The 17,046-nt window shown below is 35.9% G+C and overlaps 1 protein-coding gene across 3 annotated transcripts in view; it reads left to right on the forward strand.

The window, feature by feature from the left end:
* Positions 1-17,046, forward strand: part of Cntnap5b (contactin associated protein family member 5B) — a 903,684-nt gene that overhangs the window by 715,145 nt on the left and 171,493 nt on the right. For all 3 annotated transcript variants that reach the window (XM_087580549.1, NM_001047873.2, XM_087580550.1), the window contains 1 exon segment: positions 12,778-12,934. In XM_087580549.1, coding sequence (XP_087436675.1) covers positions 12,778-12,934 — 157 coding nt within the window.

Genomic DNA, 17,046 nt, shown 5'->3' on the forward strand with positions numbered 1-17,046 from the left:
GTTAAATGACCTCTGTGTGATATCATGAACAGACAATTCTTGAGTGTAGGAAATCCACAGCCTTGTTTTTTTCTTTTGCTGTGTACATAATCATAAACAGGAGAGTGGTTAATAAATATTATTTTGATTCAGTCAAGGAAATTAGAAGGCGGAGGCATGAAATTCTGTTTTTATTGCTGTTATTATGCTGATGATCTTCTGGGAACTTCTCTCTGGTTCGTGTAATTGTGGTCTTTATATTTTATTCATTAGAAGAGCTTTTCTGTGTGATCCTGCTGCTGGTGTATACAACACTTCATTCTGTGTGTCATCTGTGGCTCCATCCACTTTCTGTCTGGGATTTGCTTAAGGTATTAATAATCATGAAACTAGTACATCTCAATTCAACTACTGAAACAATTGGATAAACAGTTTTTGTATTCTGTTCATATTGTGAAAATCTAAATCAGTTTATCTTATTTCTGTTATTTTCATAAATTTACCCACCTTTTACAACTAATTTCAAAGAAAGTTTGATTTGTGTGGGCATTCACTTGAAGTCTTCCTACTCTGTCTTCCTCTTTCATTATTTACCATAATCACAGAATGACTGCTACCTCTCAGCAGCCGATTTCTGCAGCTTTAAGTTGCTATCAAATGTGTTGTAGTTTTGATTGTATATTTTTAAAAGAAGAATTGAATTGATTTTACTCATAATAGATAATAGAGAAGCAAACAACTTAGGGAAAATACAGATAATTCACCACAACGATTAGACAGAGGAAGAAATAACAGAAAGATGCCAAAGGAAAAACAGAAACAAAAAATGAGAAACAGAGAAATTAGGTAAGAAAAAATAATAAAAAGTACAAATAGGCAAATCTCCATAAGCAAGATCATATAAAGGCGTGCATATGTGTTTGCAGGTGTGTACATGTGCATGTCTATACATGCTCTTAGAGTAACTTAATTTCAATTGAGAAAAATAAGTTGTGCGTCTGGCATATATTTACATTCTATATTTCCTCCATTTAAGTAACTTTGCTAAATATGTGATTGAGAATTTAGTCCTGTACTATAAACATGTTCTGTTCTCATTCTAATATATGTTCTTATAAATAGAAAAACAAATTGATTCATAAAATGACTAACTTCTGGAATTGAAAGTTTTATGTTGCTTTTAACCTTGATCAGAGAACTGTCTTATTGTAAAAGACCTACTTAATGGAGAAACTTATGACCATTAGTACTCAGCTATAGATGAATCAAAGCAGTCTTCATGCCCAAAATTGAAGGGCCTGACTAGGCACAGAGAGAGGGGCTGAAAGAATTTACAAACCATTACAGTGAGAAGCGTTTTATAAAATCATGAACTCTTGATATAACATAGGTGTTGCATACCTCAAAACATCAACTCAAAGCAGTTGTAGTGACCTTCCCAGTGACCTCCACAAGTTCAAACCAGTTAAAAGTGTTCATACCTATCCATCCCTAGGAGTTGATATGTGCTGAGTGAAGGAAAGTCACTTGTCCTTCATGTGCAAGCAACTTTCCCATGATGACACTATATCTAACTGTTCATAGACAGAACTTACTAGAGTCAGTATGCTGTTAAAACATAAAATAAAACTGTAACAACCACCTGACATGAAACTATAATTGCTGTTTATTTTGTGAGAAAAGCAATTTTCTTTTGTTAGATGGTGAGTTAATATAAGCTATTATGCTGATAAAAAAGAAGCATGCTTAAACTTGGGGTATTCAACTTATTTATGATCTTACATCTCATCTCTGTCCAGCCATGTATACAATTCCTTTAGACAGTGCCATTTGGATATTAAAATTTCTCTTACTGCTGTGGTCTGAATATTTATGTTACCCAAAGATTGTAGGTTGAACTATTGTCCCCAGATAAGTCTTTCATGGTATGATCATGTCATTAGGTGGTCACCATGAATGGGTCAATATCTGTGTCACTTGCTATCAATAACTGTAATAAAATCTGTGAGATATTTTATATATAAACAGAAAATGTATAGCTTATATAATTTTTTAGCTTTCTAATCTGACGTCGGAAGAATTTGTGCCTTTGTGCCTCTTATCACCGTGTAAGATGATGAAGTTAGGGATTTTGTGGGATATTTTCATCATGGGCTGAATGAGAGAGCAATCTTACAGTGCTTCTCAAGGTCAGACATTTAAAAAGGTACATACCTCTCAGTAGGCTCCACTTCCAGTAGGTCCATAACCCCTTCCAGTTAATTTTGCTGGGCATCAAGCTGCTAGCATGTGAGCCACTTGGGTACAGTCAGCATCCAAAATTACAGCATTGGGTTCTATAGAGAAGCCCTGAGGAAAGATACCTCAGCCCTCCTGTCCTGTCATGACTCATCAGGAAGATAACTCTCTGAGTCAAAGGAAGACCCTCACCACACACTAACTGATTTGGTTTCACACATCTCACTATCTAGAACAAAGCAAATTAATCATCTGTTGCTAAGTTCCACAGTTCATCTTATTTCATTGTAGGGGTCAAAATGAAATAAGATGCATGGTAGTTAATTGCTAAACTAAAACTGTTAAATGCAGTAGCTTAAAATAAAGGGTAATGAGATAAGTTGTTAAATTAATAAATGATAAAAATTACCAGTGATTGGTTAGTTAATAGAAATCATATGACATTTTGATCAGAAATGAAACACTCTTTTGCCCTCAATTTAATATGTAGTTGTTGATTTATTGAGTATCTTATGAAGATTAAGAAATCTTGAGGAGTACTGATACTCTAATACCTCTGTATGTGCATTAGATCATGTATATGGGTATGTCTGTCTGTCTGTTGACACAGGTCTATTTTCATAATCTAGATCCCAGTTATTAAAATATTCCCATAGTGCCTAGCGAAGACAGTATTAATAAGGTATTAGACATAGTTTAAAAACTTGTAAAGTACAAATTTTTATACATAATTAATTTGAATCATTTATGAGAACATAGTACATGTTCACAATTAACAAAAACAAGCCAGTATAAGAGAACATTGAATCAAAAATGCCTATACGTTTTAATCAGAAAAGAATAGTTTCAGTTTAACGTATCAAAGATGAGTTCTTAAAAAAGAAAAGGATTTAGAAGAACATTCAGAAAAGTACTTGTAGGTATACAGATATTAGAATACAGAGGTCAACCATAGCTATAGAAGAGAATTTTATAGGCTGAGAGTCAAGCAAAGCAAAATCAGATATCCCTCCAAATGTAAAAATGAGGAATTGGCCAGTTTGATTGTAGTGTTTACATATATGTGTGAAAGCGAACATTGCAAGTGGCTGTGAGATGCTGTTCAATATTTTGCTGCCAGAAAGGGCTCTAGTGGAAGAGCTAGCTGAAGAGGTCTTAGTGCAGGGTAGAGTGGAGGACTGCACAGTGGGGGTGTTTGGCTGAAGATTAAGGGAGTATAGATACACTGGAACATTGTATGGTTAGAATAACATGGACTTCTTCTATGCCTTGGTAATCAAGAAATTTTGTATTCATGATTATTTTAATTTTTTAGGCTAGAAACCTAGGATTGGTAGGAAAGAGGAGATAAACTAGGATGAACAAGAGAACAAATACAGTTTTGCTTGAAATGTACACCAAATTGTTAATAAAGATGGATGTCTGGAAAATCCCATTTTAAAGCACTTATGTATAAGAAAGAGGTCAAATATCTGTAAAGAATGATAAAGAAACATGCCCCTCCACCTGGGAGCCACAGATCCACTCCTAGGCTATGACATGAGATGAGTCCTGTGATTGCAGACTCAATATGATTAGATAAACTAATGATACATAAACACATAAAAGAACAGAATGAAAAAAGCAGCATGCCGTGCCCTTAGAATCTTTTTTTGAGAAGATTGTAAAATGTATGTAGGAAGCCATCTGAGAAAGGTTTAGAAACTGTGATAACTGAATTCTGCCAAGAAATTTGCATGAATTTAAACACTGCTCTTCTAACCAATACAATATTTTAAATAGAGTTCTGTGCAGAAAATGACCCAAAGAATAAAAATATTTCCTGGAGAAGAATGAATAAATGATGGAGACACATCTTGGAGTACCTGCAAGGGAATCTATGAAAAGGTTCTTAGCAACAGTAGATAATAGCTAGATCTATGTTAAAAGGAGCAGGTACAAGGCTAGAATTAATTAGTATTATTTGATGATTTCTTTTCTGCTACAGTTTCAAAATTATTACTTCTCTATTTTATTTGTTTATATCTTTGATTATGCTTTATTTAACTTGTTACCTGTGTTGTGGTATTTCCCTGAAACCTACAATCAAATATCTGGTTAGCAATTAACAATCTCTATTATTTAAAAAGTGTTCCTAAGGATCTGGGTGACTATGTATGAGGGATTTCTACATTTAGATTGGTGAGGCAACTAAAGCAAACATCAGAAAATTCCTCAGATCTGATGTCTAGTAATTCAATTATCAATTGCAGAAGAGTTGTTATTTGTACCTTTTAAGTGTGTGCACAATCCTAACTTCATATTGTTGCTAAGCTTTTCATTTTGGAGGAGGCAAATTTGAGTTTATTTTCTTTGAAAGAAAATGATTTAGTTCCCATTCTGGTGCTTCATGGAAGATTGCTTGTGGCCCTTTCACTGTGGCCAATTTAGCACACTGTAATATCCTACTAAAGATTTTGTGAACTGATGTTTGCAATTTTGTTTGTTTAACTTAGTTCTCTTTGCTTACTTGTTCTTGTTATTGTCCAAGTAGCTTCAGTGATAATGGAGGAGTGTGCCCCAGTTGTGCATAGTGTTGACACCTGTAATCTTAACACTGCGCATAGGGAAAGAAAAGGGAAAGACTGTCACAGCTTGTTGGCCATCCAGAATAGACAGAATAGTACTCCATTTAGTGACAGATCCTGTCTCAAAACACAAGATGGAATGTGATTAAGGAAGACATTCAGTCTCATTATCTTTTTGAACCCTGTCACCTGTAACAGAAACAACATTTTTACTCACGTTGTACATAGTTCTGCACAAATTTGCACAACACAAACAAAAGAGTTCCTTGAACAAAAGCAAAAGTACTCAGAAGTAGAACTCTTCAATTTTTTAAAAAGAGGTCAAACCTACAAATCAATAATTCTAAGCATTGATCACCTAAAATGTTGGTGAACTGTTAGCATTACCTAGTGAGTTTGATTAAAAATAGAAAATTAAGGGGTCCACACATTTAGTGTCTGAAAACAGCTACATGCCCTCCACTCTTACAAACATTCCAGGGTATTCTACGTCAAGCAGTCATAGGTTACATTTCAAACAACACCATTTCTAGAAAATGTATTCAGTTGGTTCCTGATTAGATAAGCCTTTCATAATTATCCTGGGAAAATAATTGATATTTTTAATATCTTGTTTTTAAATATTTTGAAATTTTCATATATATTTCATATATACAGATAGACAATTTTAGTCAGGGGTAGGGCATTGATCACTGAAAGTATGACCTAAACATTATAGACTTCAAATTTGCCAGTGAATTGGCCCACAACTAAGGAAATATTTGCAGCACACATGAATATGGGATGTTATTAATTTGGGTAAAAAGGAGATGCTTTGTGTTCCCAGAAGAAGCTAAAGGGGAGAGGGATTTGGAACTAGAAATTATCAAAACACATTGTTAGTTGGATGATCTAAATAAGACTCTACCATATTCTGTAGTTTATCATCTCTTCATTGAAGTTACCTTGTTCAACTTCAGATTGAGATTTATCAAGCATTATTACAGAAATTTAGGTAAATTGTATTTTTTAACAACTAGGATAGTTATAGAATATTTATCTTTGCAGGTGGTTTTAGTTTCTTTGTCAGGATTATTTCTAATACCAATCAATAGATAGACCACAATAACTGAGGATACTGTGTACTTAAGAGAATATCTAGGAATTTTGTGGTTTTATATTAAATAAACATCTGCAGCTTTGACAAAATAATGATAATAACATTGATTCAACAATACTTGCTGTAAGGAACTATTATGTCTTTTTTTTCCTGACTATAACTGGCATAGTTTGACATAATATAGAAAATATATTATTGAGGAATGGAGCTATAACATATGAATTCACATTTTACTTCGTATGTAAGGCTGAAGAATTTACTAATCCCTTGATTCAATTTCTTTATCTGCAAAATGAAAAGAGATATTTTCCTACCATTGTTGGAATGGTTGAATAGGATAGTTATCAGAGCCTTATTTTGAATGCATCAAAATCTAATTTGGATTCTTTGGGAAGAAACGTGAAATGGCAATGTGTGTGTGTGTGTGTGTGTGTGTGTGTGTGTGTGTGTGTGTGTGTATGCTATGTATGTATATTATATATATGTGTGTATATATATAGCACAATGTATTTATATGTGTGTATATAATATATGTACATATACGTATATATATATATAATAGAAATGATATAGATGTTTCATTAGAACTGTACTCTCCCTTAAATACTAGCAGATTTTCTCTCTTTACCTTACACATATTGTCAAGAATCTACTTCAAATTTATTTTTCTGACTAGCATTAAAGCTAATAATCAAATTTTATTTTTGTCATGGAGCATATTTTGAGGTCTTGATGATAGAACACTTAATGTTTTATATTTTATTACCCAATGAGTTGTCTTGACCATCATGCTCTACCAAAATTATGTTTTATTGCTGGGAAACCATCATAGATCACACAAATTAAGACTGATATGAGGTCACTCAGTGATCTAATTTTTTGGAACATATTTATAAAATGACATTATGCACCTTGTAACTGGACCTCTTTGAAGATAAGAGAAATAGTGAGGCTGGCAAGATTATTTCTTTGGTAAAGTTCTTATTGAACAAGCAAAAATTACATTCACATGATCCATGTAAAAAAAAGCACTATACACTAGTGCACACATCTAAACCAGCAGTGATGAGAGTGCAACAGAAGATACCCTGATTAACAGGCCAGAAAACACAGCCTCATTGACTCTATCTCAAAAAATAAGATGAAAAACAATTGAAGATTGTTTCAAATGTTGATCTCTGACCTAAACACACACACACACACACACACACACACACACACACACTCACTCACATACTCACACACAAACACAAACACACACGCACACACACACACTCACCTGCATGTACAAACTGGAGGCATTTTAATTATCTGTATTTGAGTATATTATTATTTTTAGATAGCCCCTCAAAGACTCAACAAGGGTTGAAGGCTTGGTCCTCAGCTGTTAGGTCTAATTATTGAGCAATGATTGTTGTGAGGACCTTTGGCATTATATATGGATAAATGTATTAGTGGGGTAAGATCATTTAGAAGATGGAAGAAAGTAGGACATAGCAAGAATCTCACTGGATGTGTGCCCTTTGAATGATGTATTCTGTCTTTGGGAGCATCCTGCTAATGCTGCTCCCCAGACACAGTGAAGTAAACTATTGTTCTTCACTACAGCCTTCTACCATGATGCTCTGATTCACTTCATGCCCAGAAACAATGGGCTAGAACTCTGAGAGTGAGGCCAAACTAAACCATTCCTCTTTCAAGTTAGTTCACACATTTTATGACAATAATATAAAGTGACAAAATAGTTCATGAAATATTTAATGACGTTTTATTCGATTTGTTTTGTTTTCAGTATTGTCATTTATGGGAAACACTGACCTTTTGTCCATCCTGATTATTTGACTATTTGTACTTTGACAGAAAATTTTTATTTTATTTTATGCTTATGAGTGCTTTGTCAGTCTTTCCATCCGCCTGCCTATATGTATGGATACACGTGCATCATGTGTGTGCCTTATGCCTACAGAGGTCAGAAGAGTGTGTTGGTTCCATGGAACTGGTGGTGGCTATAACTCCCATATGGATATTGGAATTCAAACATAGCCCATTTGGTAGAGCAACAAGTGCTTTAAATCTCAGAGCTGTCTCTTCAGCAGCAGGCTGTTTGTGTTTTATACTAATATATTTTTTATTTCCACATGCTCTCAAGCCCTATCCTATACATAGGGTAATAATTATGCATAAGGCATGGAAAGTTTTATCATAAGTCAAGTGAGAAAAGAAAAATAACTAAAGTATTGGTTCTTGATACTCAAATGTTGTTTTTATCCTTTTTCTTTCCTTGTGAGCAGTTAAAGTCACCTGTCTGCTATCCAGGCTCCTCAAGTATGGTTTGTCTAGTCAGGGATTTAGGAAGAGGCAGTTCAACTGAAGTTTTTAAAGGTGACTGAGTAACTTGAGATGGGACAATGTTTGTGTCATTTAGTGATAAACTAAAAAGAAGAGTACTAGTTAGCAGAGATCTACATGGAACTCTAAGCAAAGAGATAGTAAGTACTAAAGATGTGGAGTGCAGCGCAGGTGTAGTGGCAGAATGAAGGTGGATTTTTCCAGCTCTTCATAGGAATTAGAACGCCAGAATAACTATGCTTTTCATAAAAAGCTTCCCCAATTTTTTCATGGTTTATAGCACTGGACTTCTGAATGTCATCTCTCCTCCTCTTTGCTTTAAAGTCTTCTGGGATATTTAACTAAGTTAACAAATCAGAAAAAAAGAGGGGGCTTTGTACATCTAGATAGCTGCTGTATGAAAAATAAGGATTTCCCTGCACAACAAAAAGTTGACTGCTTGTACAATAGAATATTAAAATTTGCAAATGATTAAAAGTAGCAGTAGTAATTTTTTATTTTATGCATTTCTATTTCAAATGGTATTCCCTTTCCTGGGTCACCCTTCTTCTTCTGAGAAGCAGCACTTCTTGGTATCAGTAATAGTGACTGGATTTGGTGGTTGCATATACGATGGATCCTTAGGTGGGGCAGTCTCTGAATAGCCTTTCCTTACATCTTTGCTCCACTCTTTGTCCCTATATTTCATTTAGCCAGGAGCAATTCTTGGTTAAAATTTTGAGAAGGGTGGGTACCCCCATATGCCAACTTGAGGCCTTGGCTAACCTCAGGGTATGTTCTCTCCAGGTTCTCCCTGCCCTTAGTTGGGCATTTCAGCTAATTTCCTCTATTTGGGTTCCTGAGAGCCTCTTTCTTTCCTGACATCTGGGACTTGCTGGTGCCTTCCGCCAGTTTCCGATCCCTCATTGCTGCAAACCTATGTTCAAATTTCTGACCCTCTGCATATCTCCTCTCATACCTGATCCTACCCCCTTTATCCTCTCCCTCCTCTCTTCCTCCCAAGTCCTTCCTACCCTCTACTTTTTATTGCCTCTTCTAAGAAAGACTGAAGCATCCACATTTTGGTCTTTCTTCATCTTGAACTACATTTAATCTGGGAATTTTATCTTGGATACTCTGAGCTTTTGTGCTAATAACCACTTATCAGTGAGTGCATACCATGTGTATTGTTTTGTGGCCATTACTTCTTTTTTTTTAATTTTAAGTGTCTAGTATGTACCATGTAAAAAGAAGACAGCCATTATCAATGGAAGGCAGATGTGGAGCTTTCAGCTGATTCTGTCCTGGGCTTCCATATCTATGTTGACTCTTATTTGAAATATACTATTACTTCTAAAGGACAACTATAAGCTACTCTATATTCATAATCATTAAAGACAGCACAAAAGTAGTAATGAAATTGTACCCCACGCTATTATTAATTTACCTCTTCCGTCTCAGTGAATCTTAACATCACAATGCTTACCCCACACTCATCATGGTATGATGCTTCCCCACTTTTTCTTCTATTAGTTTGAGTGTATCTGGATTGATGGGGAGGTCCTTGATCCACGTGGACTTAAGCTTTGTACAGGGTGATACTCATGGATCGATCTGAATTCTTCTACATGTTGACCTCCAGTTGAACCAGCACCATTTGCTGAAAATGCTATTTTTTTCCATTGGATGGTTTTGGCTCCTTTGTCAAAAATCAAGTGACCATAGGTGTGTGGGTTCATTTCTGGGTTTTCAATTCTATTCCACTGGTCTATCTATCTGCCTCTGTACCAATACCATGCAGTTTTTATCACTATTGCTCTGTAATACTGCTTGAGATCAGAGATAGTGATTCCCCCGCAAGTCCTTTTACTGTTGAGAACAATTTTAGCTATCCTGGGTTTTTTGTTATTCCAGATGAATTTGTAAATTGTTCTGTCTAACTCTTTGAGGAATTGGATTGGTATTTTGATGGGGATTGCATTGAATCTGTAGATTGCTTTTGGTAATATGGCCATTTTTCCTACATTAATCCTCCCAATCCATGAGATGTGAGATCTTTCCATCTTCTAAGGTTTTCTTCAATTTCTTTCTCCAGAGGCTTGAAGTTCTTATCATACAGATCTTTTATTTGATTGGTAAAAGTCACACCGAGGTATTTTATATTATTTGGTACTATTACGAAGGGTGTTGTTTCCATAATTTCTTTCTCGGCTTGTTTCTCTTTTGTGTAGAGGAAGGCTACTAGTTTATTTGAGTTAACTTTATACACTTTGCTGAAGGTGTTTATCAAGTTTAGGAGTTCTCTGGTGGAACTTTTGGGATTGCTTAAATATACTATCACATCATCTGCAAATAGTGATATTTTGACTTCTTCTTTTTGAATCTGTATCCCCTTGATCTCCTTTTGTTGTCTGATTGCTCTAGCTAAAACTTCAAGAACTATATTGAATAAGTAGGGAGAGAGTGGGCAGCCTTGTTTAGTCCCTGATTTCAGTGAGATTGCATCAAGTTTCTGTCCATTCACTTTAATGTTAGAGACTGGTTTGCTATATATGGCTTTTACTATGTTCAGGTATGGGCCTTGGATTCCTATTCTTTCTAGGACTATTATCATGAAGGGGCGTTGAATTTTGTCAAATGCTTTCTCAGCAGCATGTGGTTTTGTTCTTTCAGTTTGTTTATAAATGGATCTCGTTGATATTTTTCCATATATTAAACAATCACTGCTTGCCTGGGATGACGCCTACTTCATCATGGTGGATGATTGTTTTGATGTGCTCTTGGATTCGGTTTGCCATTATTTTATTGAGTATTTTTGTGTCGATATTCATAAGGGAAATTGGTCTGAAGTTCTCTTTCTTTGTTGGGTCTTTGTGTGGTTTAGGTATAAGGGTAATTGTGGCTTCATAGAAGGAATTAAGTAGTGCTCCATTTGTTTCAATTTTTGTGGAATAGTTTGGATAGTATTGGTATGAGGTCTTCTATGAAGGTCTGATATAATTCTGCACTAAACCCATCTGGACCTCGGCTCTTTTTGGTTGGGCGACCTTTAATGACTGCTTCTATTTCTTTAGGAGTTATGGGGTTGTTTAAATGGTTTATCTGTTCCTGATTTAACTTTGGTACCTGGTATCTGTCTAGGAAATTGTCCATTTCCTGCAGACTTTCAAGTTTTGTTAATTATAGGCTTTTGTAGTAGGAGCTGATGATTTTTTAATTTCCTCTGATTTTGTAGTTATGTCTCCTTTTTCATTTCTGATTTTGTTAATTTGTACACAGTCTCTTTGTCCTCTCATTTGTCTGGCTAAGGGTTTTTCTATCTTGTTGATTTTCTCAAAGAACCAACTTTTGGTTCTGTTGATTCTTCCTATGGTCCTTTTTGTTTCTACTTGGTTGATTTCAGCTCTGAGTTTGATTATTTCCTGCCTTCTAGTCCTCCTGGGTGTATTTGATTCATTTTGTTCTAGAGCTTTTAGGTGTGCTGTCAAGTTGCTGGCATATACTCTCTCCTGTTTCTTTCTGCAGGCACTCAGAGCTATGAGTTTTCCTTTTAGCACAGCTTTCATTTTATCCCATAAGTTTGGGTATGTTGTACCGTCATTTTCATTAAATTCTAAGAATCTTTAATTTCTTTCTTTATTACTTCCTTGACCATATTATCATTGATAGAGCATTGTTCAACTTCCATGTATAGGTGGGTGTTCTTCCCTTACTGTTATTGAAGACCAGCTTTAGCCCATGTTGGTCTGCTAGGACGCATGGGATTATTTCTATCTTTCTGTATTTGTTGAGGCCTCTTTTATGACCAATTATATGGTCAATTTTGTAGAAAGTACCATGAGATGGTGAAAAGAATATATATCCTTTTGCTTTAGGGTAGAATGTTCTATAAATATCTGTTAAGTCATTTGGTTCATGACTTCTCTTAGCTTGTCTATTTCTCTGTTTAATTTCTGTTTCCATGATCTGTCCATTGATGAGATTAGGGTGTTGAAATCTCCTACTATTTTTGTGTGAGGTGCAATGTGTATTTTGAGCTTTAGTAAGGTTTCTTTTATGTATGTAGGTGCCCTTGTATTTGGAGCATAGATATTTAAGATTGAGAGTTCATCGTGGTAGATTTTTCTTTTAATGAATATGAAGTTAATGATGTTATTTTAATAAAAGTATCTTTTTATATGAACAATTGTATGTGTGGGTATACAGTGAATTGAAATGGATAAAAGAAAAAAGAACATGTGGAATCCAGACAGTATGGGAAAGAGAGGGGCAAGGAAGAGAAGAAATACCTTACATGCACATAAGCACACAGATATACAGATACACAGACACACACAAACACCACATACCCATACACACACACACACACACACACACACACACAGACACTCACACACAGACACACACACAAACAAACACACACACACAGACACTCACACACAGACACACACACAAACACACACACACACAAACACACACACACACACACACACACACACACCACTGTGAACTCCTCAGTAGTTTTTCAGTTTGCACTCCTGACTTACAAAATATCGTCTCTTTCAGATGGAGCCCCATTCACCTGGTGGATTGGAAGGTCCAATGAAAAGCACCACTACTGGGGAGGTTCTGTTCCTGGAATCCAGAAGTGTGGATGTGGGCTGGAGCAGAGCTGCCTGGACATTGGACACTTTTGCAATTGTGATGCTGACACAGATGAATGGTAAAGAGAAATTCAGTTTTCCAATAGTGAGAATAAGTGCTAAATAGTACACAAAACTGCTAGTAAAAGAAAAACTTGCAGACATCAACTTTAATCAGAATTGGGGCTGCATTTAATAAAAGAGCCTAGAAGCCTATAAAAGCAATTGGTGGTCTCTCAGAGAATTGAGATTTGTGTCTTAGTTACCATATGTTGACTGACAACTGTTCTTAATCCCAAAAGATCTAATGTCCTCTTATAGCCTCTATGAGCTCTGTGTACTAGTGGTTCATATACATAAAAAGCGTATACAAAAAATAATATTAAAAACAATGTAATGTCTGCTCTTGAATGTTAAGGAATAATAGTGAGTTTTGTGCCAACACCTCCTTCTATTCTGAACCTTCCTTCTAAGCAAGTGATGCAACGTAATCTGAGCTTTGGATTTAAATTGTTCTATTTCTATCCATACTCCTTCTCTGTGTGTCTGTGTGTGTATGTCTGTGTGTGTGTGTGTGCGCGCACACGTGCGCACGCATGCATGCATGCATGCATGATCCTTTACTTATTGCGTGTCCATTAATATGTTTAAACACTTAGAACACAGAAGATAATTTTCACTCTCATTCCTCAGATTCCACCTGCCTAGTTTTTTGGGATGGGAGGTAATTATATGGATGGTTCCTTTTTCTTCCACGGATGTATAATGTCTTTACCAGCATTTACTGACTCTAACACTCTTTTAAATTCTTATTGTACTTACTGATTTTGAATTATTGGTCATATAATTCTCACAATAATCTTGATATTCCATAAAAATATCTGCATTGAGAATGAGAAATGCCTTTACCGAACAGTTAATGTCGAAGTAAAGAGAAAACTTTTTATAGAAGACTCAAATGATTGTTTTCAAGATTATATCCATTTACCAACCAGTATTCAAACCCAAGGCCATTGGACACCAAGGCTCCAGTGCTTTCCTACACAAGCTCAGTCCTACAAGGGAATGCCTCCGTTATCATGTCTCTTAGGGCTATACCATCTTTAAGCTCCAGAAAAACTTTTCAGATTTCACTGTATCAGTTATACACACAGAGCGTCCACTCACCTTTCAGGTCTGAGCAACTTGCCATTTTGTTTTCTTCACTGTTTCTCTCTCTCTCCCTCTGTCTTTCTGTCTCTCTGCTCATCAAATGCTTCACAATTATTACTGAGAATCCCCGTCAAGCTTCTCTCACACAAGTTACACTGCCTTTTGTGCGCAATATTTTCTTTAATATTCAAACAGGCAAATATTAGTTCAATGAAAATATTTACAAAATACTGTAAATATGTTACAATATTTAATGTTGTAACAGGCAGATACCAGTTCAATGAAAATTAAGTTCTAGTCAAAACCTTGTCTCAGAATAGTAAGCTAGATTTGGGGAGATAACATAGTCAATATAGGGTATGCCATATAAACATGAAGTCATGAGTTAAGTCCACAGTACCCACATAGTTAAATTATTTAAAAAGCTGTGGGTGGTGGCAAAATCTTGATTTCTCAGCACTTGTGAGGCAAAAGCAGGTAAGTCCTTGGTGTTCATTGTAAGTTGCAGGTGAAAAACCATATAAAACAGCAATTTTCAACCTGTGGGTCGAGACCTCTTTGCAGATTGAGTGGATCTTTCACAGAGGCTGCCTATGATTATTTGAAGCACAGTTATTTACATTATAACTTATAACAGTAGCAAAATTACAGTTACAGTAAAAATAATTTTATGGTTAAGGATCACCACAACATAAGAAATTGTATGAAAGGGCTGTAGCATTAGAACGGTTTAAGAACCAGTGATCTACAAAGAACCCCGCTTGGATGAGCAGTACAAATGTATTGGTATTCAAATTAATCAACTGGGATCCATTACATATATACATGTGCAAATGTATACATGCTCCTTTATACACACGCGAACACACACACACACACACACACACACACGCACTTATATAGATCATCTCAGTAGAAAAAACACTGTTTACAACTGTTTCCATAATATGTGGACCATGAGTTCTGAAAGTTGCTTAGTTACAGAAGGATGTTACTTTAGATGCCTCCTTTACCCCAAACTCAAACTCTTTTTGTGGAAAAGTCAGGTGAAATTAACTGAACTGCCAACATTTTCTTCTTTGGTCCTCCTCTATTCTTTGAAGTAAATTCTGTTACAGCATAGTAGAGAGGAACAAATAAATCTACCATTTGTCCCAGAAAAACAAATCCTTGTGAACCACCTGGCCCTTAATCTATTTGGTTCTGATGCAGTAGAAAATTGCTGCAAGTTTCAAGGAAACAAATTTAGAACATTTTGGAGAGGGGTATATTAACTGATTTTCTTTATATAGAAAAAAAGGAAATTCAAGAATCATTTATTTGACGCATCAATAAAGGTGCATTTTATCACGGCACAAGGGCATGGAGCCAGAACCTTGAATCAGCATATCACATTGCATCCACAGTCAGGAAGCAGAGAAAGGTGAATACAGATGCTCAGTGCTTTCTCCTTATTATTCAGACTGGGACCTTGTAAGGCTCAAAGTGAGTCTTAACTACTGGGGGAACCCAACCCACCAATTGAGGCAGGAGAACATAGCTCAATGCAAAAACAAGAGGTTTATTTTCTGGCGCATTGCGGTCGGCCTTCAATCAGCCCCTCATGGCAAGTGACTAGAAGTCAACCCCAAATCACTATAAGCAAGCAGTTTTTATACTTTTTAATGGTACAGGTTGCATCAGCAAGGTTACAGTATAAAGTTATCGGCTAGGCATATTGACCTTTGAATCTGTGGCTAGTAAGCATATGACATGTGCATTTGAACTCTATCTGGTCCCAGAGTGTCAGGTGACTATGTCAGTACATTCTTTGGATTTTCAAGAATGTCTGCGCTCCTCTCGAGAACTGTGGGTGGAGAATGGAACTTGGCCTAGCATTAATCCAAGGTCTAATCTTGACCTGAGGAGGTGCGTATAAAACTGGTGAAACCCCTTAGGGATCTTCACAAGAACTCCATAATCTACCTATTTTCTAGCAGGCCAAGCCTCTTAATAGCTCTTACACTTCAGTAAGAACTAGAGTCCTTCAACCCTAGCCCAGAAAATGGTACCTTCCCACTTTAAATAACCCAGGCTACACACTAGGTTCTTTTAAGTTAAAAATCAAGAGGAGAGCTTATAACTGTTATATTCATGCTTAGGAAAGCTGTGTGAATATTTTTAAGTAGTTATGTTACAAAGAAAAGGCAGAGAGAGAGAGAGAGAGAGAGAGAGAGAGAGAGAGAGAGAGAGAGATCCTCTAATACCAGGCACTCAAATTCACTAGTGAGTTTGAGTCACAAATCGTTATGTGTGATACTAGACATTATTTGCAAATTTATAGGTTCAGAGTGAAAAACCTTTACTTTGAACTATACTATTAGAAAAGCTGACAGAAAAAATTCAAAGCAGAAGCTCTCATAGAAAATTGAGAAACAATTATTTTGTCTTCTGTATATTTTAACTCTGAGGCACACTGTTCCTTACCTTCTCAATGTACAATGGCCAGTGCTTAGGTGATTGCACAGTAGTGAGTGGAGATATTAACTGTACCTCACTTATTAATGCTGAAGTACTCCTGTACTTTCTTCTCCAGAACATTCTACTGATCACAACACCTATTCAGATCCCAGGCTCTCTCTTTATTGACCTGATTATTAGGTCAGTAACCTCTGAAGCACTTATGAACTAATTAAATATCATCACCTCTAATGTGATCATAATAACTTATCAAAATGCCTCTTTTCCCATTCCTCTTATGCCAGCAAACTTAGCACACTTCAATGTGTGCAGATGTACCTGGACATGAATGACTGAGTATATGAAAAAACTATGGTCAATATCACGTACTGTTTCTGAAGTATTCATCTTGCTTTGTCCAGAAACTCATTCATCTATCCAGGCCAGATGGCCAGTGATCCTTAAGGAACTACTTTACTCTGCTTCCACAGGGCAGAGGGATTAGAATCACACAGTGCCATACTACATTAACTCAGGGTCTCATGCTTTCATAGCATTTAGTTCACTAATTGAACTATTTCCCTAGCACTTTCCAGATATT

Source organism: Rattus norvegicus, chromosome 13 (assembly GCF_021556685.1).
Source record: "Rattus norvegicus strain SHRSP/BbbUtx chromosome 13, alternate assembly SHRSP_T2T, whole genome shotgun sequence".
Classification (NCBI taxonomy): domain Eukaryota; kingdom Metazoa; phylum Chordata; class Mammalia; order Rodentia; family Muridae; genus Rattus; species Rattus norvegicus.